A 26,236-nucleotide genomic window follows, 5' to 3' on the forward strand; every position below is an offset into this window, starting at 1 on the left:
GTCTTGTATGGGGTTCTCCACTCTCAGGGGCCTAGTGGACCCTTGCGTGTTCTCTTTTTAGCGGATCTGCAGGCCCAAGATCTCCGCCAAGACGGTGTTGAAGAGTGAATTAAAATTTTGTCATACGCCCCGGATGATTCGGGCTGAAATGTTGATTTCCTTATCTTTGTGGCCAGTTGGGATTGGAAGACAAGGAAAGAAGAATAAGGAAGGCATTGTGGTCAGTTGTTGTTTACTTGCAGTCGGTCAAGTGCAGTACTACAAACTTGGTTGCCTTGGATACCCAATCAATATTCATCCCATGTTACAATTTTTTTTGAGTTTGAAAGCTGCTTCGATTCCTGGAGCCTATTCATTTTTTATACAAGGAGACGATTTGCCGACTTCTATATATCAACGTTCTGTGGTGATGCTGAAGGTCACTATATGGAACCGGTAAAACAAGCACTGAGCTTCCCGGGAACTTTCGGGTATCTTTGTTGGACATGGTAGGTACGGGGATGAATATATTATCATTTAGATTTTGGTTGTCAACTAAAATACTAACTGATTACGCCAACGAGGAGGTCACTGCAAGAAGCGCGAAATGGCTGTTGCAATGAACGCTAGATTAGACGTGAAAGTGTACATTATAACGGAGTAAGAATTGCAACAACTTTATATGATCCCAAGAGACTGGAAAAGCAAGGTATTCAAGAGCTTCAGTCTTTCTTGGACTTGTTCAACTCCTTCATGCGCTCCTCGATCTCCTCGTGTGAGGCCTTTGGCGGCATCTCTGGTCGACGACGATTAGCTATTGCATCGCTAGCCGTAGCCCAACAACTTACCGTCGGGAATCTGTGGCCCCTTGGAGATATGATCGAGGGCTGAAGCTTTCGGCTTCTCCTCGGATTTAGTCTGGGGCTCATTGCTGCCCTTCTGGGAAGCCGCAGGGAAGGTTTCGGGATCAGGAATGATAGGCATCTTGAGGCTAAAAAGAAGTAGTTCCAATGATAACAATGATAATAGTTTCAGAAGAGGCTTGAGCTTTGTAGCTAAAAGATGGATACGATCAGATGGGTGGTGAAAAGACAAGGTTTGGTCGCTGATAACGTGCCCTTTTATAGATCCCTGTGGAATGACGTCGGCGGTCGGGAAGCTTGGTCTCACACAAGAGGCAACGTCAGGAAAAGAAGATGCCTAGATCTGTAGGTGTTTTATAGGGGTGAGATTTGCGCACACTATGCAAACTACAGAAATTGTAGCCTTCAGATATAACATTTCAGCTCCCTTTTATGGTTCATCTACGGTTCATATGGCTTATCAATCATAGAGCGGCTCTTGGTGCGGATTCAGAGCCCACTTGTCCACAAACTCGACATTTACCAACAAGGGATCAGATGCCATAGGCAAAGTCATAAGAATTCATTGGAATAGGAAAGCACTTCCGTCACCGAGTATATAGGGTCGTCAGATTGCCGCGTGCGCCGGCAGCTCCTTACTTAGTACTTGGAAGGTACCACGTGCCTCGTGACAGATACGCGCCAGCATCAAGTACCGCCCGAGTACTCCGCCCCCCCGCCAACGTCTGACCTCTTCCGCACACACTCTCTTTCTCTCCCAAAGCAACCGCCGGTCGGCTCCTTTTCAATTACTCACCTTCGATCACCTCGCGAGTCGATACCTCACGAGTCCGCTCATCGTTCGACCGACCCCTATCTCTACAGGCCTTATCCGGTTACACTGTGAACTGGGGCCATTCTCGCCAGCTGCTCCGCCCGGCCATGCGCGCTCGACTAGTCTAACACCTACCAACATCGTCACACATACCCATCCTCTCCATTTCTTGGGCTATATCCTATCATGTCTGGCCTCAAGCTCCTGAGTAAGGCCGATGAAGCCATTGTCGAAAGACATCTGCCTAGAGAGATCGCAAAGGGTGTCGCACGACTCCTCGTCGCCAACCCGGACCCTACAAAATGGCAATATACTGGGCTGCAAGGCGTAATAGCCCTATGCGAGGATACAGTAGGGCATTGTTTCTGGCTAAAAATGGTCGATGTCTCGGTGCGTGGCCTGTAATATCCCAAGACAACGAAGAGAGACTAACATCATGCTTTGGAATAGCCCGGTGGGAGTGGTACTGTGATCTGGGACCTTGAGATCGAACAAAACTTTGATTATGTCAAAGAAAGAGAATTCTTCCACTCATTTGTTTTCGACGGCGTTCTATTTGGACTCTTGTTCGCAGATCTGAAAGAGGCCAAGGAGTTTCTTGCCGCGATCGAAAAGCGCGAGAAGGTCGCTAGCAAAGAGACGAAGAAGAACCCATACAAGACCTACGAAAATGGTGCCCTTCTTGTGGATACTAGTTCTACCAACGAGAAGAAAACCAAATCTCGTTTTGGAAGCTTGTTGCATCGCTCATCTCATAGTCCCAACCCTACTCCGCAGTCAATAATACCTGTCGCGCCACTACCAACGCAATCACCCACGCAACCCCCGACGCAACCTCCAGCCCAACCAGTGGCACCACCTCCGATGCAGCCATCCAGCCCGGCTCCAAAGGGGGGCTTGTTATTTGACCCCAAAGACCCTCAATGGAAGTGGCTGGTGGATGAGCTCTTCACTATGGGCATCTCAGGGGACCAAATTGTTGAGAATGCCGACTTCATCAATGACTATATCAAGCAACAAGGATTCCTCTCGGCAGCTCAAGCACCCGCCGCCATGGAGGAGCAACAAAAGCCCAAAGCAGCTCCCCCACCTCCTCCAGGGCCCCCAGCTCCCAAGGCCATTCCAATCAGTCCTCAGGACACTGGAAGCAGCTCAGGCAGCCGACGTGGCCCCCCACCACCGCCGCCAGCTCGGAAGACCCGCACCGATGCTGCGGAGGAGTCGATTCCAACACCGCCTCGTGAGCCATCGCCGCCGGCTCCGCCAGCTCGCAGGTTCAACGCGCCGCCTCCCTTTGCGGATGCAGGCAAATTTGCTGTTCAAGAGGGCCCTGCAGAGCGCAGACGACCACGCGCGGTTTCGAATGCTGCAGGCGCAAGTGCTCCCCCACCGCCGCCGCGACCCCCGAAGGCTCCGATGGATGACAGCCAGCCACGGTTCGGAGTCCCTCCCCCCTTCGCCGGGGATCGCAAGGTTTCTGCACCGCCTGCACCCCCAAGTCGCAGCCCTGTACCCGGTCCACCCCCACCTCCGCCACCTCGTGGAGATATTGCGCCTCAACTCCCCCCCAAAATTCCAAACGCAGCAGCTCCAGGGCTTCCTCCCCCGCCGCCTCCCAGGGGACCAACCTCCCCACCCCCGCCGCCAGCTCCTCGGCCAGCTCCTGCATCGAATGCACCTGCTTTACCTCCGCCGCCGCCACCGCGAGGCCCATCTTCACCTCCACCAACAGATTCGTATGCTCCACCACCACCACCTCAAGTCCCAGGCCGCGCTGTGCCTCCACCTCCACCAGGTCCAACTGGTGGGCCTCCACCCCCTCCAGCGCGCAATACCCCTCCCGTGCCACCTCCCCCTCCCCCAGTACCAAACTCTGGTGGACCCGGAGTACCCCCGCCTCCTCCTCCTCCACCCCCAGGACCAACCTCAAGTGCACCTGGAGCACCTCCGCCTCCTCCACCCCCAGGTCGTGGAGCTTCAGTTCCACCACCGCCCCCCCCTCCTGGTTCAACTGGACCTCCGCCGCCGCCAGCTCCGCCATTGCCCTCGACTGGTGGAGGTGGCCGAGACGATCTTTTGGCAGCCATTCGTGCATCTGGTGGCCAAGGTGGAGGAGGTCTGCGGAAAGTTAGTGCCTCGGAGAAGAAAGACCGAAGTGCAGCCATGGTTCCTGGAAGTGCAGCGGAGTCATCTGCAGCAGCTACTAGCTCTGCTCCACAAGGTGGCTTGGCTGGTGCCCTGCAGGATGCTTTGAAGAAGCGGAAGCAGAAAGTCAGCGGAAGTGGTGAGTATTCTTGAGGCTCTGATTCCATGAATAATGTTTATGCTAATTACATTTGCAGATGATGAGAAAGAAGATGACGACGATTGGTAGACTTTTGTCTTTTTGCATAGGATTGCTTTCATTCATGATACCTATACCTTTGCCTAGGCATTTTTGCGGACATTAAGCATTATTTCCCTCTGATTGATCTTGCAGCGGTTGGTTTAAAAGTTCGGATTCGAGCGTTCATGAGGAGAAGGCATTCTATGCTTTGTATGTATTCTTAGTTAAAGCTTCAGTGGATATTGCTTGGTTCTGACAAAGTGCTGTATGAACTTAGTAGCCTGTGTAGGAGTCAAACGAGTCGCTACGAATACAGTAGCTTTGGAAGATATCAACTCTCTGATTTTCTCTTTATACAGGATGGATCAAAATCAGTTTCACTAATTCGCTCTCTCAGCATCTACCTAATCCCCACAAACAACTCTTCTAGGGCTGTGTGGATAAGGCTCGTAGATCATGGCTCAGCAATGTTTGAATAGACCTACAAAATCCCAACTCGGTGATTTGAAACGAAAACACGGCCAGCCACCGTCTGGGTTGAGCCTGATTGGCTTCCAAGATAACAGTGGGGACATATTAGGCACGTCACAGTAGGCACATCGGATGACATTCCATGAGACACTTATTCCCCGCAGCCCATATGGTTCTGCGCAAGTCTATGGGGGATTACGGTATTATTATACCAGCCCCAGAAGCATTATATAGCCATTGCTGTACAATTCTGCCGACACCATAAAATGGTGATTTAAAACGGGTCAAGCATTTGAGGTTCTCATACCCATTTCTTAGCCTAACAAGATTACGTCATGAATCAGCCGCTGTATTGAATATTGATTGATTAAAATAAACAATGCCTTTTCATCATGCATCTAGTCATGATTACCTGGACCCGGTAATACCGGCCTCACGTATATACTTCCAAGGTTATATACAAACATTACACCTTACAAAATATCACGTCACTCTAGTAGTTAACGTGCTTGGGCTTCTTGCCAGCCGGGGTAGGCTTCTTTCCAGTACCATGACCGTTTCCAGCCTGGGCACCAGGCGCATTGGGCTTAAGCAGCCAAAGGGAATCACCAACGGACCCGTCGCTACCCTTGATGTACTCCCACTTCATAGCAGTAGCGTTCGCAACAGTCATCTTGCTGAACCCATACTCCTTGGTGTTGAGCACAGCAGTAATATTAGTGAGACCCTCACCACTGCTGAACTCACTGTGGCTCTCAATGTTGCCAGCCATACCGTTGATGATGTGAGTCATGGACTTGCCCGGGTTCATCCGGTAGGTGTTGTTGTTCAGGATAGAGTCGGTATCAATGGTACCGTTGGCACCGAGAGGGAACAGACGCTCATACCAGTGGATGTGTCCAGACAGGTAAGCATCAACGCCGTGCTCAAGGAAAAGTTCCTCGAAGGCCGTGCGGATCTTCTTCTGGTAGGATGAGTAGGCGGAGCTGTACATGGGACGGTGGCTCATGACAACGACCCAGGGAGTCTTGGTGCGGTCGATGCTCTCGAGGTCGTTCTTCAGCCAGTTGTACTGCTCGTAGGCCTTGGTGTCGGAGACACTGCCGTCAACGGCGCCGAAGGGGCCGCTGTCAGTGATGAAGGTCTCGGATTCAGTGGGGAGGGTCTCGTCGCCGGAGACATCTCTGGCGAAGGACCACTCAGGGCTGTTGGCGTAATCGGTCTCACCGTCCATAGAGACGAAGTGAGCGAGACCGTAGTCGAAGGAGTACCAGAAGTTGCTCACACCACCGGACTCCTTACCGGGCATGCGGAAACGGTGCTGGTAGGCAGTGAAGTTTCTATAGCTGGTTAGCTTTCCGAAAAGAGCAGAGATTGGATGTAGTCTTACCTCTGCGAAGGAGGGCAGCTGTAGTAGGTAAGGTTATCAGTAGGCCAAGTGCTGTTGGGAAGGTTCTCATCCAGATAAGCAGTCAAGACATTGCCGGGACCGTCAAACTCGCCACAAGAAGCCTCGTGGTTACCGGGCAGAACCATGTAAGGAATCTTCTTGGTAATGGTACCCATCCACTGCTGCCACAGATCCCAGTTGGACTCGTAGATAACGCTCATATCACCACCCTGGGGACCACCCTGGTTGGGAATCTCGCCAGCAGGCAGAGGCTTCTTGTACTCATCGGTGATACCACCTGGCACCTCACTGCTCGTACCATTGTAGCAGACGGGCCAATCAGACTCGCAAGCCATAATACCGGAGGACCAGTCATCAGCGTAACTGATATCACCACCGTGCCAGGCGAAAGCAGCTTCGCTGGCAGCCTTGGTCAGGTACTTGTGGGTACCCTGGGCATTGGTGTAGCCCATGTCGTTCAGGACAGCAACGCTGAATTCGGTAGGATCACCGGCTTTGCGGGCGGTGGTGAAGCTCATGACATCGGACTCGGTGGTGCCATTGGCAGCCGGGATCTGGTAGTAGTAGGTCTTGCCAGACTCGAGGTGGGGCAGGGAGACTTCGTGGAAGTATTCACTGCACTGAGTGACAGCCTTAAACTGCGAGCACGAAGGGGTACGGTTGTAGCTAAGAACGATTAGCATAATCCTGAATCAATTGAGTGGCTGGAAGCAACTCACGAGTGACTGTATCCTCGTGCGATGTTGGTCAAGTGGTGAGGGTTGGTACCCCACTTGACAGTTGGCGCTCTTCCCAGACCGAAAGGAGTCTGGTAGTGAATGAGCATACCATCGGGGATGTAGGCCAACGAGATGACATTGACGTTGTTGGTCGGGTTCTTCGACGCAGGCTTCACAGCCGGTGGCTCGACCAGACGGGTGAAACCCTTGCCGTTGCCATTGATCGTAGGATCAACCCAATCGCCAACGGGGACAGCAGGACCCTTGTAGGGGAAGCGCTCATCAACGGTTCTACGGTCAACCGCAGGACTGGCGTTGGCGGCGGCGGACAGAGCCAGCAAAATGGAAGCAGTGGTAGCCTTCATGGTGAAAGAAAATTGAGCCCGTATCTCCCCACAACAAACGGCTGCAAAGCCGGCTTTTATCTGTGACGCCCATTTCTGCTAAGTTGCGCGTGCCGCTGATAAGCTAGAGCAGAGAGCTTCCACACGTGCAATTGGGTGGTTGAGCGATTGGTTTATGCAAGATTAAACTAGTGTTAGCCTCCGCAGCGGCATAGATGGGGGGCTACACACACGGGTTACGACTATATTCACGCACTCGGACGGCGTAAATACGGTAGATGTTGTGGATATTAGATCATTCATCCGTGGCAGTACCGGAGTCCCCCGGAGGCAAAACCACATGGGCACCAAAGTGCTCGTTGATTGGTTTGTCAGATCTTGGTTCAGGTACGTCGATGATGGAATGGTGGAACACCAATCGAACGACAGTTTCTTGTTTTGATCGTTGAAATGATCATTCTATGACTGATTAATTATTCAGATCGTATGATTGGCAGCACTTTAGCCAAGGTAGCCATTCCCCACTCAATTAGAGCCTCGGGTTTATCCTCCCCTTCCGCTTAAACGGCCTAGAGCCAATCCCGAGTTTCCAGAACATCACGTCCTCGCATCCATTTACCTAATAGTTTCGGTTCATGTATATGCCGTAGCAGCTCATCTACCATGTGCTCTCGAATTGGCTTACACCAGCTGCGAACGAAGCGTCGCAAAACTCGCATAGCTCAGTCAAATCTCGCTACAGTTGACAATGAACCAAGGACACTCCATGATTACTTAGGGTTGTTGTTGGGTGCATATTCTATCGTTCAATATCCCTCTAGTATCAATGGCCATAATGTACCTGACCTGAACGCACAGCCTGTAAATAAACGGAGTATCGCCTTTCCAAACGCAGTCCGTCTGTTTCTTAAACAGTGACTACGCGCGAGTCATTGATGAAGTCATGATCAGGGTCCAGCCCAGCAATTTCGGTAAGCGTGGTCATCGGCAGCCGGCAGCCACTTAGGAAATAAGTGGCCAATGCGGGAAGCGCATCAATTTTGTCTTCTACCGCAGGCTAGCGGGCCATATACATTATCCACCCGCACGTCGACTATAATATTTGCCGGTCGCTTGGTTAAATAATTGACAATCAGAAATGAGCGGCGCAGTGGAGTAGCTGCGGAGATCCGACGGCTAGCCTGAATGGGTATTTTGACCGTCCCGCCTTTGCCGTTGGTCTTGCGTGGCTTGAGCTCGCCTGCAAGCGACATTGCAATTGCGGAGACTGTGCTTGCAGTCATAGTGCTTCAGCTTGATTGCACGTGCTCCGTCGTCCTTCATGGTCGCGAAAGGTTTCTTGTACTCAAAGACCGTCTGGTCTTGGCTCGAATTCTCCAGCCTATCCAGGATATCATACCAAACGCCTATTTGCATGAAAACTTCCTCACTAGATCACTATAGATCATTCTCATAGAGCGAGCATCAGCGAATCTGTGTTTCTAGCTATGATAGACATACGTTCGTAATATGCTGCATGGTTGAGGAAATGGACAGTGAGGAAGACATTGAAAATGTTGATAAAATAGAGGATCTAGGTATTTAAATGGGTTCGATTCTATGAGCTTCCTCATGATATTTTTCAATTCATCTTTGGGATTCTAGGTGATAGAGTTATTCCCATGAACTCTCTCCCCAACGCGTGTGTTTCCCCAGCTTGTGCGTCAGCCTGCGGCTGGTAACCCGGAGACAAGCCTAAGCCTGCGATACCAAAACCCTAGAAAAAAAACTATCACCAAAATAAATACAAGAAAAAATTTCTCAATTGAAAGGAAATAAAAGAGCTGATAGACCTAAACTTCATGTATCGCACCGGTGACCACGGACAATGTCTAAGTATCTCAACCCCCATATTCCAGAATGTCGTTAAGCATAACTAAACCTTGACCTCTTCATGAACGTATTCACTCTTAGAACCACTGTTTTCGGAATCCGGTCTCTGAACCTGTAACTGCATCCGACGTGCCACTCGAGGAGGATCAAAGATACTCTTCGACTGGGCAAAGATCTCATCAATCTCCTCCAGGGTCCTTCCCTTGGTCTCAGGGAAGAAAAAGTACACAGATGGCACAATAGCCGCGTTAACCACGGCAAATACAATATAGTACTTGTTTCCGATGGTGGAAAAGCCGATGGGGGTCACTTCAGCGAGCAAGAAGTTGAATACCCATACTGTGGCAGTTGAGACTGCACTGACTGCAGCCCGAACCTGTAGGGGAGCCATCTCAGCAGCATAGAGAAAGGTGAGACCTGAGTATCCGGTCGTGAAGATGAACTGGAAGCAGAAGAGCGCAATCACGGCTACCACTAAGGCAGCGGTATTATCGGCAGCTGAGGGTGAAGTGGTGCCTGCAAGGACGGCCATACAGATGCACATGGCTCCGGCACTCCATAACATTAGTGGTCGACGACCGAGACTATCAATCGTATAGTAGGCGAGATAACCACCGAAGGGCTGCATTAGGCCCATTGATGCAGCGAGGATGCGGGACTTTACAGCGTCAAGACCGAGATATTGCTGGATATGGGTTAATTAATAGCATCGAGAGGGCTCAACGGCTTCAACTGACTTGAAAAATGCTGGTGGCATAGTAAGTGATCAAATTAACACCACACATTTGCTGAAAGAATTGTCCAGTGGCTGCTAGATACGCGCGATGGAAGAGACGCTGCTCTCCATTCGTGAACATGGCAGTCCAGGAGGTATTCCCGCAGACAGAAAGGGTAGTCTGGATTTGTTGGATACTATCGGTGATTGTCTCCGAGTCTGACTCGAGTTCCTGGAGAGCAGACATGACCTCTCGGGCTTCCTCGATTCGGCCAGCCTTGATCAGCCAGCGCGGTGACTCCGGCAGCACCATGATGGACACCATGGCTATGACGGACAATAGTATAGGGAAGGCGAGAGGGAATCGCCACGAGACAGAGTTCTCTTTGACAAAGTAAAAACCGAGATCAATCCAAAGGGCTATAGTCACCCCGAGACCGACGAAGATTCCGTCAGTAACGACGTTTGAGCCTCGTTTGTGTGCTGGCGAGATTTCCGACTGCCACACAGGCACTGTAGCGACGTATCCTCCAATGCCCACACCGAGGATTAGTCTTGCGACGATGAACTGGGCAAAATCGAAAGACGTTGCCATGAGAAGGGCGCCGATGATGTTGATCAGGTTAGTCCAGAAGATAACCTTCTTCCGTCCTAGGAGATCACCTAGGTAGACGCATGATAGGGCTCCGAAAATACCGCCGACCGTGTAGAGGGCAATAACCGTGCCTATTCAATCGTGCATTAGAAGATGTAGAGAACCTGTCTGATTTTTGAAATACCTTGAATAGTCGAGTTCTCATGTTGCAATGCCCCAGTCGTATGGATAGTATCCATTCGAGGAAATTGGTTGTTGAAGGTAGGAAGCGTCAATAGGCCTCCAGCCACACTCATATTGTATCCATAACACGTGAAAGTCGGACAAACAACTAACAGCACAGCTGCTCGAAGGAGTGAATTGCCACGAAGGCCAAGATATGGTTTCAATCCCATCATGAAATCGTAAAATGCGCACAAAATTGAGCGACTAGACTGGAAGAAAGTGGAGATGAAAAGAAAAGCAGAGAGATAAGCGACATATCTTCATTGATATAAAGGCATCGTGTTGAATTGCGAAGACAATTGTCGGAATTAGCTCGTGTCGCTTTGACAATAGTTTCTGGTTAGGTTTGCGGTAGGCGGCGGTCGCCGTTAAAATCACAAGCCTGACCACTACTTAGCGGAGGCAACAACGACCCCGGAACTTTCCCCACACTTTTCCCCCGGATGTCAATAGCTTGGCATTGCCACGCGCAGTTAAGTTTGGGGTTCACCCCATCTGGTAGTCCTAGCCGTGCTTAGACCTCCGCTGTTCTCCGGGTGATCTATCGGAATGGCGCCTCTTCCCCGGATTATTGTGCGTTGAAGGAGCCACAAGAGGGCCAATCGATCGTGTTTCCCGTGTAAAGGAAACTGATCATTTGACATAGTGCGAGACTCTTACTTTCTTTCGGATCTTTCTGCTTGTCAGTAAAAACTTTGTCAGAGGAGAATTGCGCTGATACAAGAAATCCATTGGATCAACATGAAGGTCCTGAATAGTTGTTAGTAGATAGCAGCTTAAGTTGAAGAACTTTTAAAAACTTCACTTATACTGTGGGGGTGTTATACAGAAATCATGCTGATCACTACAGAAGCTAGAGACAGTCTGGAAGTATTTGTGGGACTATTCGGATCGGGCTAGCAGTGACCGTATTCGTAATCGTAATCCTGATCAAGTTACTAGAGCATGATACCTATAATCCCAGCTGTTATTCTTCTCTCACTCTGAATGAACTTATTTCTTTGTACGCGGGCGGCGGCGGCATCCGTCACAGGGCTTACTACAGCCCATGTGCACGAACCTTGAGCATCGCCCCCTTCAAGACCTGAAAACTCAAAGGCTGCAGATCAACGCGACTGTTCTATTCCAGGCGATGTACCAAAGGGTTTCAGGATCGAGTGGATTTGTCCCAAACTAATATCTGACGCTAGTGGATCTGCAGCGCACGGAGTCCGGTCAAGAAGGACAGGCTATTGCTCATGAGTGCACATTCATATGTCAAATTTTATACACTGAAGTCTCTTTCCGACATATACCTGCCCATGACCAGATGAACACTGGAGATAAGACAATTCTCACTAGGAAAGGGCCGGAATAGACAGATCCGTTGTTTGTATTCGTATCAAATATCAAAGCAAAATAATCGGTAGGGGGGCCGACGTTGCTCGATTTGAAGATTTTCTCGCTCCTCGTTATGGTCAACCCATTGCCTCCGGTAAATATCCTAGTGGCTTAGTAAAGTCAGGCCAAGGAACTTAGCCCAGGCGAGCTGATTCGACAATCTATCATACCTATCAGCTCAAGCAAGTAAAAGGGATTCCTTTCTGTTGATGCACATGTACTGTTGACACTAATTTTCAGGCACATAGACATCAAGTCGGTTCTGAAGAATGCATACAGATTATTAATGTAAGTGCCGATTAATCTTTGCTTACATTACCAGTATATAAACTCATCCGCATATTGATATCTCAAATAATCTCTGATATCGCGTCAATACAAGTAATCAGTCGGAAACAGCCGAACACCGAGGCCAAAACACTCCTGATCGTCATGCCCTGCCGATCCTCTAATCTCTAACCCTTGCGAAAGAACTTCTAAAACAACCAAAAGATACTACATCAGCGAATTTCAACTTCCAATACAGCAAGTACAGCCTTCAGACTATCAGGTGCCTTGATATGCCAATCTGATCTGACACAGGTAAATTCATCCTCAAAACTCATTTCCCGTGGCTTTAATCGGGCTATATAACCCTGCGATGTCCTCAAGATGGCAGCAATCAAGCACCGCATTCCAAAGCGGGCTGTTCTCTCATGATGATGTTGAGTATTCCGAGACTTACCATAGGATTGCCTGCGGTATGGCTGTGCATAGCATTGTTCAATGTTTGCGGCACCATGGCCAAGGCATATCCATACACCGTTTATCGCGGAACGTTCATTCATCTTCCTCGCCTTAATTCTAGCACGACGAAGCCGGAACTTATCAGAAATCAAGGTGTTTTGTGGGTTTCTTCAGCTGATGGCCGTATTAAAGGATACGATTGGCAAGTTGGCGATGATGCCAGCTTTCAATCGTTCCTATCAAGCCACGGCTGGACTGTTGCCAAAGCCTCACCTAATGACCATGCCAGCTCATCAACGCAAGTTCGAGTTGTGGAGTCCAATGATGAGCGAAACGAATTTTTCTTTCCTGGATTCATCGGTATGCTTGGTATCCTATACGATGTTGCTAATTAGACTGACCATGTAGATACCCATATACACGCACCACAGTTCCCCAATATCGGGCTGTTTGGATCATCAGGTCTTCTGGACTGGCTAAACGAATACACATACCCAGTCGAGAGTAGCTTCGGCTCCAAGTCGGATCCAAATAACCAGGAAACAGACCCCAAAGATACACCACCTGAGGGCCTGCGCGTCTACGATGAAGTTGTCGCTCGGACTCTTGCCCACGGCACAACATGTGCCTCCTACTTTGCCACCATCCACGTTCCAGCAACAAATGCCCTCGCAGCGCTCTGTCACTCTCACGGTCAACGAGCATTCATCGGGCGTGTCTGCATGGACAACAAAGACGAATGTCCCTCCTACTACGTTGATCAATCTGCAGACGAGGGCTTCAGTGCGACAAAGTCGACAATAGACTACATCCAGACCTTAGACCCGAATGGAACACTGATAAATCCAATAATCACCCCCAGATTCGCTCCAAGCTGCTCGAACCACTCCCTCGATGGCCTAGGCAAACTAGCCGCATCCTACAACCCACCCCTCCACATCCAAACGCACATCGCCGAGACAATCGACGAGATCGATCTCGTTCACCAACTGTTTCCGGATGCAGCCAGCTACGCTGATGTCTACGACAAGGCTCACCTACTAACGAACCGCACCATTCTCGCTCACGGAGTACACCTCACCAAAGACGAGCGCACTCTCATTCGCGAGCGAGGTTCCAAAGTCGCGCACTGCCCAGCGTCAAACTCCGCACTAGGCTCAGGCCTTGCCCCTGTGCGTATCTTACTCGATGAAGGTCTCACAGTTGGTCTGGGTACGGACGTGAGCGGCGGATATAGCCCAAGTATCCTTGAAGTCGCCCGGCAGGCATGCCTAGTATCCAGACTGCTTCAATACAGTGCCGAGTACCAAGCGATGACAGGCAAGACGGTATCAGATGGGAGTGAGAAATTATCTGTTGAAGAGAGTCTCTACCTCGCTACGCGGGGTGGCGCGGCAGTCGTCGACATGGCAGATGAGATTGGTGGCTTCGACAAGGGGATGATCTGGGATGCGCAACTGGTTGAGCTGGGTGCAGTGACGAACAACACTGTGAGCCCCTGGGATGTTTCTCATGCAGATGCTCTTGCCTATCGGAGTGCTGTTGAGTCTGGTCCTGTGGGTAATGTTGATTTGTTTGGAAATGAGACTTGGCAGGAGCAGATTCAGAAGTGGATGTGGAGCGGTGATGATCGGAATGTGAAGAGTGTGTGGGTGCAGGGAAGACTGGTGCATACCAGAGATTAGATTATGGAAAGCCTTCTGTACGCTCTTGGGATTTCTAAGTCGGGACGGCGTCATTTTTTCATATGTGCTTATAACATGCAGTACGTACATATCATTGCTCCAATTTCCTCAACACAGACAACATTCACCACTCCGGGTAGAGCTAGTATTCAAAGGGTCTTTGCTTTTTGAACTGATCAAGCAAATCGGCCTCAGTAGCGCATCAAGACAATATTTCAAAGGCCCGTGAATGTTTGCTAGTCACTGTACTTATTTAGTCCATGTAGCCAATTTGTTGTAGCCACAATTTATTTGACACGTTTATAGTATTGTAGTTTTTAAAATATATAACCAAATATTATTAATTGGGGGGTTTTCTGAAATTTTGATTAGTCTTCCTGCATAGAGAGAAAATAAATGCTTCCAATCAGGTTTACCCGTGCCGAGTTTGAATCCTGTATTTTGTATACTTCGGGTGCGGATCAACCTTTCTCCGGAACGCGGCATTTTTCCCGCATTTGAGATCATCGGCCATCCTCAGCGTCTGGACACCAATAGAGACATGCTGTCTCCGATGAAGCCGTCTGCTCCGTCGGCATCACTGCTGCGGTTCTTGCACTCACAGTCCCGCTCCGTGACCAGTCTGTCGGCATGCGCTCCCACAAAACGTGCCTCGAGTCATAACACCCTCACATTAGGATCATTGCGAAGATCCTCGGCTTGGATTCGCCCTGACAAGTCACGATGTGCTGCTACGCTCAACACAAGGCTCTCGATCACGTCATCCAGACCGAAGGCTGAGATATCCCCGCGCACGCTTGAACAATTAATCATTACTCGGCCTGCCTCCACGGCCCGTCGGCCGTTCCTCAAACGCCTTTTCGATCTCCGGAAAAGCAAGACTGCCGAGTATAAGAACACTCAGAACGGACCCGCTTGGATTGATGAAGGCACAGATGGAATATTCAACATTGGGCGTGGATTGGCCGCTAAGGCCTCGAACGAGTTGCGGATTCGATGTACGGAGTTTGACAATAATGGTAATGTCACGCTCGTGAATGGAGAGTTCCGGAAATTGGAACTGATTGCCAAGGTTTGTTCACAAACTTCGCTCTGGTGCAATAGGCTCTTGCTGACATTTCGACTATTCAGTACGGCCTTCTTCCTCGAGACCTGCGCAAAATCGATTCTTCCACCCTACCCCATATACTTGTCCGACCAAGCGCCATTCTAATCAACCTTTTGCATTTACGAGTCCTCATCAAAGCCGATCGTGTCCTTGTGTTTGATGCCTATGGATCGACCGATTCGTACATGCAGTCCCTTTTCATTTATGATCTGGAAGGGAAACTACGTCAAAAGACATCGCAGGTTGCGCAGGCTGGTCCGGCTTTGCCTTACGAACTTCGCGCTTTGGAAGCTGTGCTCATTAGCGTCACAACTGGCCTGGAAGAGGAGTTCAATGGTGTGAGAGATCCTGTCGTGCGGGTACTGAGAGCGCTCGAGGAGGACATTGATCGTGATAAACTCCGGCATCTCCTGATCTACTCGAAGAAGCTCGGTACCTTTGAACAGAAAGCTCGGTTAGTCCGAGATGCTATTGACGATCTTCTTGAAGCGGACGATGATCTCGCTGCCATGTACCTTAGCGAAAGGGCGAAGGGCAAAGAACGAGATGAGGATGATCACCAGGAAGTGGAAATGTTGCTGGAGTCATATCACAAGGTTTGTGATGAAATCGTCCAGGCCAGCGGTAACTTGGTGACCAACATCCGCAATACTGAAGAAGTGTAAGTCCTATTGTTTTACTGATTAAAGAAATGTTGCTCTAATACAAAGCAGGGTCAAAGCCATTCTCGACGCGAACCGCAACTCCCTTATGCTCCTCGATCTTAAATTCAGCATCGGCACCCTGTCCCTCGCCGCAGGAACATTATTCTCCGCTCTTTACGGAATGAACTTGAAGAACTTCATTGAAGAATCCGACTTTGGCTTTGGCGGTGTCTCTGTTATCTGCTTCGCCCTCACTGCAATTGTCAGTGTCTATGGTCTTGCTAAACTACGCAAACTCCAGCGTGTCCGCATGTGGGGTGAATCTGGCGTTGGAAGCACTTCTTTGAGCCCGTTGACAACGAGGTGCGGTGCAGTTGGGCAGCGCGCTAATTGGCGCGCTGATTCCATCGAACCTGTTTGGGGTAGTCTCCCTGGCGAGGCACGATCTGAACGTATTGAACGATTGCGAAAGAGCGCTGCCGCAGCCGCATCGAATTCCGCCTCCAGAAACGCTGCTGCTTTTGCTTCTCGAGCTGGTGCTGCGGCTGCAGCGCAGACTTCATCCTCGGTTTTTGAAAATGCCTTGGATGCTGAACGTATCAAGGCCGACAAAAAGACGTCTCAATAGCCTGATTCTGGCAAGAAGTTCTATTGAGGATCTACATCCAATACTCTTTACATTTATCACTATACCTGTTTATTTGCGTTAAGACTGCATGGCGTTTGGGCTTGTTTCAGGATTCCCGACTGATAGACGGAGTTGGAAAAGGTCTCTATTTCACCCACCTCTAGTAACTTTGTATAGTATGTCATTCTTCCCTCCAAACCTCCACTCTGCTCGGTGCGTTGGGTACTACAAATTAGAGCAAAGTTGACAATACGTCGACGATCAATACATTCATATAAACCTGTTCATATTTCACATACAATGGGGACCGTAAGTATTTCCCCAAGTGCGGGTCCGGTAGGGCCAACCCAACAACCAACTTTTGGGAAGGCATGTACCACTCAGTATTGAACGGGCTCGCTTCAAAAAAACTTTTACATTAGCCCATGGCTATAGAGAAGTATTTTGAGTGGATAATTTGAATATCCATATAGCTTTGGTGACGATAGAGCGGTTTGAAAGTTTCTGTGTAAATATGGAGGACCCGCCGAGGCATTCACTAAGCTTTTAAACCCCTTTAACATTATCTACATGTTGTTAAAACAAGAACTTCTTAGAATGTATCTAAAGCTTATTTATAGAGGAAGATATAATAGTATTTGATAGTACCTTCAGGGGTATGTAGCAGAATGATGGTGAGTAATACTATCCGTAACAATTAACGTGGTAGTATAAAGGGTGACGAGATAATTACTAGTGGTTAGAAAGCTTAGAGTAGATTTTTTTTGAATTACAGTATTAAAAAATAGTTCCATGCGTCAGACAGGTATTAATAAATATGCGTAAAGATAGAGAATTTCAGTAAGATATGGTGGTGGGGCGAACTGTTTAGTGAATATATACAATTGATGGAGTAGGCCCGGAAACTGATTTGGGGAAATACTTTTGACTAGATAGTGTATTACAGCTCATCATTGCTCTTTACCTCCCTCAGACGTAACATAGCAACACCATGCGCTTGCACGTGAGCCGTCACCGTCCCCCTAGGCTTAACACTACCAACCTTAGACCCCATAAGCGCCTTCGATGTGGGCAAAGGCTGCTGCGCATAAACTTTCTCATACCCACCAAGAGTAGACATATTAATCGGTCGCGTCACATTCCCGCCCTCGATAATGGCATTCGCAGTTGCATTGCTCATCCTGTCAGCCCAAAGGTCATACACATCCCAGCTACTCTTGATCTCCGACGCGGTACCCTCGGGCCCATCGCCCCAGAAGATATCAGTCAGAGTGGCATTCATCTTACGCGCCATAGACCCTCCATTCAATAATAAGACCAGCTGGTCACCACCACTCAACGAGCCACTGAACATCTGGATCTGGCCGCCATCAACATAGTAGCGCCAAATACGCACAGCGGACGACGACTCCGGGTCTTGGGAGACGGCTAGCACGGCCGTGTTCTGCAAGATGGAAAGAGTAGGCGCGTCAATAGTGGTCATTACGTTTGTCATGAGAAGAGGCGATTTGAGTGCCGCCCAAAGACTGAAATGGGCGACTGCCTCGGTGTCTGTTAAGCCGCCGTTTCCGACCTCTGTTCGTCATTAGTTGGTATTCTTTGATTTTCGAACTTTTCAGCAATATAACTCACCGAGCATGTCTAGATCATTCCATGCACCTGCATACGGTTTTGATGCGTAGTACACGGCCTTATTGAGGACATTCATGACAGAGCATTGATATCCAGGAGTCTTGCAGTCCAGACCCTCTGTTTCAGAGCAAGGGCAGTTGACATTCTCCCGATCCCAAACGTTGATCAAATCACCGCTCATTCTCCAAGAATTGCCGATCGTAGGAGCAAAGTTCCATGGGCCGTCTACACCCCAGTTGCAAAGGGAGTACAGGATAGGTCGGCCAGTGGCATTGAGTGCTTTGCCCATGGTGTTGTAGCGGTCGTAGGAAAGCTTGGGAGTGCCTTCTTCTCCTTGGTTATAGCAGTTGTCGTACTTCAGATAATCAATCTATGCAGATATAAGCAACACATTTTCCAAGGTAAATTTGGTGGAAGGGAAATACTTACGCCCCAGCTTGCCCACAACGCGGCGTCTTTCTCTTCGTACCCCAGCGAACCGGCGTACCGTGCGCAGGTCAAAGTACCTGCACTAGAGTAGATCCCGAGTTTCAATCCCATGGCATGGATCTTATCCGCTATGTCGGCAACTCCATTGGGGAACTTGTCGGGATCTGGAATAAGATAACCAGAGGAGTTACGACCTGCGGACCAGCAGTCATCCATGACAACATAATGGTAACCAAGATCTTTGAAACCCAGCGAAACGATTTTCTCGGCAGCTTGTAAAACGACAGTCTCATTCATGTCGCACGCAAAGGAGTTCCAGGTATTCTGGCATGATCAGCTCAGTTCATTATTGCGAATGTATAGATCACATACCCATCCCATCTGAGGCGTCCGTGCGAGACCATTTTCCAACGCGCTGGCCAGCCCAATAGCCAGAAAAAGAGGAATAACACGCATTTTGTTGAATATGGAAGCGACAAAATGAATTCGACCTGGGATCTCATCTCAGGTACCAATCATACCATTTATACCCCGCGTCCCCACGGGGTATCCAGCATTTAGCCGGCGGAATGTCGGGAGCAGCATGGCGTAAATCCCGTGTTAAAGAAGATCGAATCCCCGAAATTAAGCCGCTTACTCCAACTAAGCAAGCTTCCGGATATTTACAAGCTTTCTGGCGCTGATCTTCATGGCATCGGAGTATGGTTTCCCAATCCCATTCCCTCGTGCAGGCTCCGAGCGCGTTCGATCCAGGTCCGTGCGGCATGCTGAATCCCTCCATCTTTATAGCATTCACGCTTCACGATTTCGTTGATCCTTTGCACTAGCTCTGCACTTTTGTCAGGTTGAGGGCCCACCGATGCGGGGGTCGAATTCTCGTCTCGAGATACTTCCCGCTGCCGTGCCACTATTTGCCGACCCCCCACTATTGCCATATTGCGGGTACTGGGGATTTGGAGCTGGGTTGATTCGACTTCGTACCCAATCTCCTGTGCGATGTGCATGGTCTTTGCTGTAAGCGAGCCGTACATTGAGCTAAGCATGCCGTCTGCGGTTTTCTCTTTCGCTTTTGCTGCTCTGAGTGCCCTTAGATCTCCTGATGCGGGCTGTGGATTTTGTTCGATGACATCATCTTGCATTCGTGATTTGCTTCCTGGTCTTTCGAAAGGCACTTTATTTGGTGGAGGGAAGCGATAGCTGGACCCTGAGAGCGAATGCGAGCAGCATGGTATAGCAAAGAATGGGAGTGGGGAGGCAGGGCAAGCAAGGGCACTCATCAGTGGAGTCCAAAGAGTAAGTTCATCGGCATGATTCGAGATGATGAATGTGCCAGGTGGAAAATCTCCTGTATGAATGTCCACGCCCATATGATCGGTGACAATACTGTCTGCGAATGGTTTCGGAATGTATATCTTCTCCATCAGTCGTTCCTGCACCGATACTGGGAAAATAGACCATGTTTGGCGACGACGAGCATCATATCCACAACCTGAATAACCTTCCATGAGAAGCACGTATACAACCACACCGTTCCCACATGCGATATCAATGAAACCGGGGAACTGGGTGTCAATCTGCTTTTCTTTGGTGGACTCGGCTGCTGGTACTGCTCCGTACATGTTGCGCCACAACTCAATCAAAAATGCAGCGATAGCCAAGTGTTCATAGATATGCTTCACGGGCTCAATTTTCTCAATCCAAACATCACGAAAAATTTTTGCATATCGGTCTTTTAGATGCAGGTATGTATTGTGAACCGACTGGCGGGACACGATATTGTGTTGGGAGGACACATCCACTCCATTATCATGTAGGTTGGCATCTTGAGATGCCAACATTGGGAATGTCCTGACGATCTGGAGAAGAGAGAGACTTCAAAGTTTATGATGCTATCCTCAGTGCAGGCCCTCCTATCCCCTCTCTCTTCAGTCGAGAACTGAAGATTGAAAGGGCGATAACACCACGCTTTGTGCGTACGTCCATACATCACGTGATCCTTTATATACTCGTTTCATCTTTACACATTTAGTTAATTTTGAAAGCAAAAGCATTACGGAGAAGATAATTATATTATGGGGTACAGTATTCAAGTTACTGTTCCTTGTTCCTACCCCATTGGCTCACCACTCGCGATGATTAGTCGGTAATGCGTGGGAAAGGAATCCGTCATAGCTACGCAAAACGACATTAATTAGACTAAGTCGAGAGTCACACATCCGCTAAACCCGATACTTCTTTTCATTTTTATGTTTGAAAGGAGCCTCACAGATTACTTCTTATAGGGCTCAGCCAACACAGCGTCCTGAATCCTCAAACCTATACACAATTATCTCCAAAGACAAGAGCACCGCTGCTACTATGAGGCTACTAAACCTTTGCTTAACACTTCTCTCTGGGCTTTTGTTTCTACTTGCAACTTTCAGCATCATCATACCGGGCTCCACACTCTCACCCGTTGCCCGAAAAGACATAGCACCTCGAGCAGCTCCCGAAACTTATAACTTCCAACTCTACGCTACCCACGGTTGTTCTGGCTCAGAAGTGAGCTACACTGGTGCCGGTTCTACTGGTTGTACTCAGGTGGGCAAGACAAGTGCATTGGGGGTTGTTAAAGTATACGTTGACCCTCACTGTACTGTCCATCTTTTCAGCGATAAAAGATGCTCAAAGGGGCGCAATTTTGCCTCTTTTCATTCCGATACAACGAATAAATGCAAGACGTCGAGAAGGAACCGTGTGAAGAGTTTCAAGGTGGTCTGCTCGTGATGGTGGATGGTTGTATAGTGGCTAAAACTGCTCGTGTTTGGGAGTAGACATTGGGGATTGAAAGCCCAAGATAATACTGCTAAATTTCTGTTTTGGTTATCAAGTCTCCAGAGACACTATCATTATGCCCCTATAAAACACTACAGAAGTGATTAAATTAAGCTCTACCTCTTTACTACGTTCAATTCTCTGTTGCAAGATAGCACCTTTTTATTTTATCAGTGGCTTTCCCTTCCTCAACTACACTTTCGGCGCCTTATCAGGATTCCATCAGTTTTGCTACCCATAATTCATACAGTAGCCCAGTACAAGCGAGGTTGTCGTGCGACAGAATTGGTTCGCAAGAGATATATTATATGTGCATCGTGTGTGCTCAGATCTTGTATGCATTCTCATCTAATAAAGTTAAATATGTACATCTCTATTTTCAGCTTTTTTGGTGATTTTCGTTTACATCTTTCCTGAGGATCTTTCGTGGGTTGGTCATTTTTGAGGCTGACTTTGTTTATTTTCGATTTTTTATTATAGCTGGGCAAGATTTATAGCCTCGTCGCCTTGTAATATGGGTCCTCGAGATATTTGTCGAGCATTTGTTTCACGAACTTCGGCACTCCGATGACAGTTGACCCGTACTTCGTGCGGACCGATGGGTCCCGTATGACTTCAACAGGAATGCCCGCTGAAGCTTGTGCCAAGCCTTGAATCCCTTGGAAGTAACTCAATCCGGTCTACAATACAGAAGACTGACAAACAGCGCCGCAGACAAATTTTGCATCCCCTTTGTCATCACTTGTCGTTGTTTTTTTCGTGGGCAGTATATATACCTTGCTTTGACCTCACAGAGCTCTATCATCCTCCTTATACCTACCACAATGATTCAACCTTGCTGGCTGGTCTAATTTTACCCTTTCTGATATCTTTTAACCTAAGGATTAGCCCTGACAGTGAACACTCACTTCATCTTCACAATTGGCAGCCAGAAACATTCAAATTCTCCCCCAGACCAAGTTTCAGCAGCCAAGATAACTTTTCTATAACTACCAACATCCATCTCAAGATCAGTCCAAGACACGACTTCACAATGATGGACAATTCGCCCACTTCGATGCCCATTCCGGGTCTCAAGCGCTCCGAGTCCCGGGGCTGCAAGTCCCAGAGCCCCGAACCCCAGAGTTCCGAATCCCAGATTCGTCCCCATCCTCCCCCCGGCCTTGATGGCAAGCGAAAGCTCACTCCTGCCCCAAATTCTCCTAGTCGCTCAAAGAAAGGCCGTAAAAGTGGTTCGCCGGCTGGCAGTGCTGGAGGTTCTCTTGAAGATGTGCCCTCCCATTCTGGTAGCAAATCTTCATCTCCTTCATCCACGCGAATTGGGAGCATTTTGGCTTCTCTTGAAGATGTGCCTTCCCATCTGGACCAAAAACCTTCATCTCCTTCAGCTAAGGACCTTGAGACTCCTCACCGTGCTACAACACCTGACTCTTTGAATTCCACTTCCGCTGTGGTTTCTGATCTCTCTGAAATCTCTGAGCTACCAGAAGACGATGATGAGGCAGTTCTTTCTGCACCTGAGGATGATATCTCTAGTGTCTGTGATGATGAACCACTTGAGCCGCTACCGAAAGCACCAGTATATGACCAGAGCCTTCAGCGGGGTTTAGGTGATGTGAGAAAGCAACTTTCTCGACTTGCGGAAATGATGCAGTTTCCGGGTCACATAATCGACCCGGGCTCTACCTTGATTGAACTTCGACCCGAGGCCGAGGAGTTGAGCAAGTTCAAGTACCCGGAATCTTGCACGGTGGGGTTTATTGGGAATTCCGGTGAAGGTATGTTTTAACGATTCATTGCGAATGAAATGTCAACGTTTAACATGAGAAAAGGGAAAAGTTCTGTGATCAACTCGCTGCTCAATAAAATGAACCTATCACGTGCAGTAGGTTTCCCTCCTCTGTTAGTCTTAACGCGATTTGACTTTCAACTCTAGAGTGGGAGTGGTGTTGCATGTACTTCAGTGGTCACAGAATTTCGATACGTGGATGACAGTCATCCTGGTCCTTACACCATTGAAGCCCTCTTTATGAGCCCAACAGAGATTACGGAGCTTCTTGAGGAGCTTCTACGAAGCTTCCGGGTCTACTGCTGCCAATCTTCTTTTAGTGAACTCTCATCAATTGAGGAGCAAGAGAAGTTGAGAAATGCTTCAAGTCGTGCCGAGGAAACCTTGGAGTCTTTATTTCAGAGCCAGCCTGGATGGAACCGAGAATTCCTGGCAGATGAGACAGAGGGAGCAGAGGCCGTCATTCTTGCACAGTTGAAAGAGTGGGCACACAACGCAGTATCTCTCAGACCAGGCGGACAAGATTCTCTGGTTTATACCGTCACTGCAAAGAATCTCCAGCGATGCACGATTGAACTTGACTATCTGGCAGCTGATTGCCATGAAGACGGACAGCCTGCTTTATGGCCCTTTATCAGACTCATAAGGTCACTTCTATTTTCATTCCAGTGGGCGATAACATTAACAAAACTTTAGGGTCTACCTCAAATCGCCGATCTTACAGCATGGATTGGTCATTGCGGATTTGCCCGGTAAGTTCCTGGCACCAGGTCTAGAAAAATATTTAACCCAAAAGCTCACCTTTTATAGGCTTTGGGGACATGAATTACGCAAGAGTGCGGGCAACAGACAAATATTTGTCTCACAATTGCGACGAGGTTTTTCTTGTCTCGAACATCGCTCGATGCCTCTCTGACGAATCTCTCCTTGGTATTATGAGACGGTGTAAAAACAAGCCACAACATATTGTTTGTACCAAATCCGATGTATCAACTCCTTTCCACATAACATAGGAAATTACTGAACTTTGTTTGCAGGCCATTTCTCCCGAGGAAGAGGCTCGGAGCAAGAAGAAATCATATGTCACCAAGTTGCGCAGCATGGCAGCTAAACTGAAAAAGGCAAATTTCCAATTGAACAAGCTTCGCATTCATACTCAGAATACTCCAGTTGGCTCTGAAAGAAATTCAGAGGTCGTCGAATTGATGTCAGTCTAATATCGTCTCCTTTTGGAAGTATTAAATTACTCATTCTTCAACAGTGATGAAATTGAGAGCCTCGAGATGAAGTAAGGCCTCTACAGCTGTTGATTCTAAACACGCAGAACACTTATTACTTCTCTAGGCGAACACGAATCATGATTTCCACACGCAACACTCGTGTCAAAGGAACTTTGAGAAACAAATATCCTGGTATTGGGGTGTTCTGTGTCAGCAATACATTATACGCCACGTACCGAACTAACGAACAACGCCTTGCCAACGATTATATTGCTCTCAGTGAAGTTCGTGAACTGCGTGAGCATTGTCAAATGGTTCCCGCAGCAGCTCAGCTACGCATGATAGAGGCATATCTCAATAACCAAGTCCCCGCGTTTCTAGGATCCCTTCGTCAGTGGACTCTGGCAGGTGCCGATCCCGTCACCGAAGAACGAGCTGCCGCTCTTCGTGAGGCTATATTTCAAGTTGAGGCCACTATTCTAAAGGTCAACTACATTTTATCCTATCCATTGATTCAAGCTTAGCTACCTCGGATTTTGGAGGTATTCTAACAGGAAATAGGAAATCGTTTCGACGCATGGATGTATCGAGCGTACCAAACGCGAGCTAGCGGACTTATTCGAGGAAAAGGTCCTACGGCTAATTTGTGAGTCTTGGCATCTCATTGTGTCTTGTCAAATTTGGCTCACATTATCCATAGGGCAATCCGATATCGCCTGGACAGAAAAGTGCATCACCTTAAGCGAAGAATGGGGCACTGTTAGTACCTACTGGGAGTGTGGTTATATGACACCCAACTGTGCCATAAATTAACGCAAACTTCATAGTGGTTTCATTCGACCTATGGGGCATTTTGCCGGCACAATGGAACTTGGAAAGGCGCATCGGTGGGAAGTCATTGCTGGAATGAAGAACTAATCGCGCAGACACAAGGACAATTGGGCCCTCAACTGAACTCTTTACGCCAGTGGCTGGAGTCCCGCACGGAAATTCTGATTAGTGCAACTTCAGATGTGTTTGAACGAGTCTTGGCTGTGCTTCGACGCCATGAATCACATGCTCCACAATCTCTCCGGAATCTTTTCTCCTGCATGGAACGCAGGAAGCGGAATATCAACGATGAGATCGCACGCCACCTCGGGCAAATGATTCAGAGCATAGAGTATGCCCTCCCATAAAAGGTTGAATGCAAATGAAAATCCACTATTAACAAGCTCTACTTAGATCCACGTCGCGAGACATGATAGACGGCCACGACAGTTCCTTGATTGCGGACCTTATGCGTCCTGCATATCTAAAATGCAGCGGTTATACTGGTGCTTCTCCCTCCATATTTTGTTTTGAGATCTACTGACACTTCAACACAGGGAAAGGAAGCACCAAATTGCGCAAAGAAGCTTTGCATGATCACATTAAAGACTCACGACTCTTCATCCAGTACCACAACCTCGCAAAAGCCGCCTATTTTGCGACCGTTGATGAAAACTTTGATGCTCTGCTTTCAAGTCTGACAGCTCAGGTGAAGAAAGTTACACGGGACTTGAGTATGGTGGTAGCTGCCGAAGGAGAAGTACATGAGGCCAAACGGAAGCCAACGTTGGCCCTGGAGGTGAAGAAGGGTGTTGAATCTGCACAAGAAGTTCTTGATAGGGCGCAATTTGACTTGCAGCTGGCTATGGGGATAAAGCGTAGTTGAGGGTTTGAAATTACTGCAGGGCAAATGAGCGCCGGAGGAAGCTTCACACCTTGAGGCTTGGGGTCTATTGAGAGGGAGTATTTGGATCTGGATTTGGCTATGAACGTAAATCGCAGGTGGTGCTTCTTTTGATACTACTGCACAACTTGAG

At 48.6% G+C, this 26,236-nt stretch overlaps 9 protein-coding genes across 9 annotated transcripts; 4 read left to right on the forward strand and 5 right to left on the reverse strand.

The window, feature by feature from the left end:
- Nucleotides 1-701: 701 nt before the first annotated feature.
- Nucleotides 702-963, reverse strand: N7484_001109 (uncharacterized protein; the record flags this gene model as incomplete). Its single annotated transcript, XM_057111529.1, has 2 exons — nucleotides 702-775; nucleotides 828-963. The coding sequence occupies 2 exons, from the start codon at nucleotides 961-963 to the stop codon at nucleotides 702-704; spliced, it is 210 nt and encodes a 69-aa protein (XP_056976266.1).
- An 879-nt stretch (nucleotides 964-1,842) lies between these two features.
- On the forward strand, nucleotides 1,843-4,030 carry N7484_001110 (WASP family protein; the record flags this gene model as incomplete). The annotated part of the gene is made up of 3 exons (XM_057111530.1): nucleotides 1,843-2,046; nucleotides 2,107-3,940; nucleotides 3,999-4,030. 3 exons carry the CDS (start codon nucleotides 1,843-1,845, stop codon nucleotides 4,028-4,030), a joined length of 2,070 nt encoding a protein of 689 aa, XP_056976267.1.
- A 916-nt stretch (nucleotides 4,031-4,946) lies between these two features.
- On the reverse strand, nucleotides 4,947-6,948 carry N7484_001111 (purple acid phosphatase family protein; the record flags this gene model as incomplete). Its single annotated transcript, XM_057111531.1, has 3 exons — nucleotides 4,947-5,793; nucleotides 5,844-6,530; nucleotides 6,584-6,948. The coding sequence occupies 3 exons, from the start codon at nucleotides 6,946-6,948 to the stop codon at nucleotides 4,947-4,949; spliced, it is 1,899 nt and encodes a 632-aa protein (XP_056976268.1).
- A 1,894-nt stretch (nucleotides 6,949-8,842) lies between these two features.
- Nucleotides 8,843-10,504, reverse strand: N7484_001112 (sugar porter family MFS transporter; the record flags this gene model as incomplete). The annotated part of the gene is made up of 3 exons (XM_057111532.1): nucleotides 8,843-9,484; nucleotides 9,537-10,240; nucleotides 10,294-10,504. 3 exons carry the CDS (start codon nucleotides 10,502-10,504, stop codon nucleotides 8,843-8,845), a joined length of 1,557 nt encoding a protein of 518 aa, XP_056976269.1.
- Nucleotides 10,505-12,493: 1,989 nt separating this feature from the next.
- Nucleotides 12,494-14,125, forward strand: N7484_001113 (uncharacterized protein; the record flags this gene model as incomplete). The annotated part of the gene is made up of 2 exons (XM_057111533.1): nucleotides 12,494-12,800; nucleotides 12,849-14,125. 2 exons carry the CDS (start codon nucleotides 12,494-12,496, stop codon nucleotides 14,123-14,125), a joined length of 1,584 nt encoding a protein of 527 aa, XP_056976270.1.
- Nucleotides 14,126-14,666: 541 nt separating this feature from the next.
- Nucleotides 14,667-16,505, forward strand: N7484_001114 (CorA family magnesium transporter; the record flags this gene model as incomplete). Its single annotated transcript, XM_057111534.1, has 3 exons — nucleotides 14,667-15,197; nucleotides 15,257-15,894; nucleotides 15,947-16,505. 3 exons carry the CDS (start codon nucleotides 14,667-14,669, stop codon nucleotides 16,503-16,505), a joined length of 1,728 nt encoding a protein of 575 aa, XP_056976271.1.
- A 940-nt stretch (nucleotides 16,506-17,445) lies between these two features.
- Nucleotides 17,446-19,022, reverse strand: N7484_001115 (glycoside hydrolase family 27 protein; the record flags this gene model as incomplete). Its single annotated transcript, XM_057111535.1, has 4 exons — nucleotides 17,446-18,080; nucleotides 18,138-18,507; nucleotides 18,567-18,890; nucleotides 18,939-19,022. The coding sequence occupies 4 exons, from the start codon at nucleotides 19,020-19,022 to the stop codon at nucleotides 17,446-17,448; spliced, it is 1,413 nt and encodes a 470-aa protein (XP_056976272.1).
- A 230-nt stretch (nucleotides 19,023-19,252) lies between these two features.
- trm44 (tRNA (uracil) methyltransferase) lies at nucleotides 19,253-20,404 on the reverse strand (the record flags this gene model as incomplete). The annotated part of the gene is made up of 1 exon (XM_057111536.1): nucleotides 19,253-20,404. The coding sequence occupies one exon, from the start codon at nucleotides 20,402-20,404 to the stop codon at nucleotides 19,253-19,255; it is 1,152 nt and encodes a 383-aa protein (XP_056976273.1).
- Nucleotides 20,405-22,413: 2,009 nt separating this feature from the next.
- Nucleotides 22,414-26,085, forward strand: N7484_001117 (uncharacterized protein; the record flags this gene model as incomplete). The annotated part of the gene is made up of 13 exons (XM_057111537.1): nucleotides 22,414-23,158; nucleotides 23,213-23,265; nucleotides 23,317-23,816; nucleotides 23,866-23,921; nucleotides 23,980-24,137; nucleotides 24,207-24,376; nucleotides 24,431-24,457; nucleotides 24,514-24,874; nucleotides 24,951-25,035; nucleotides 25,090-25,148; nucleotides 25,217-25,551; nucleotides 25,614-25,696; nucleotides 25,757-26,085. 13 exons carry the CDS (start codon nucleotides 22,414-22,416, stop codon nucleotides 26,083-26,085), a joined length of 2,961 nt encoding a protein of 986 aa, XP_056976274.1.
- Nucleotides 26,086-26,236: the final 151 nt, after the last annotated feature.

Source organism: Penicillium longicatenatum, assembly GCF_028827895.1.
Source record: "Penicillium longicatenatum strain IBT 33135 chromosome Unknown contig_1_segment0_segment0, whole genome shotgun sequence".
Taxonomy (NCBI): Eukaryota; Fungi; Ascomycota; class Eurotiomycetes; order Eurotiales; family Aspergillaceae; genus Penicillium; species Penicillium longicatenatum.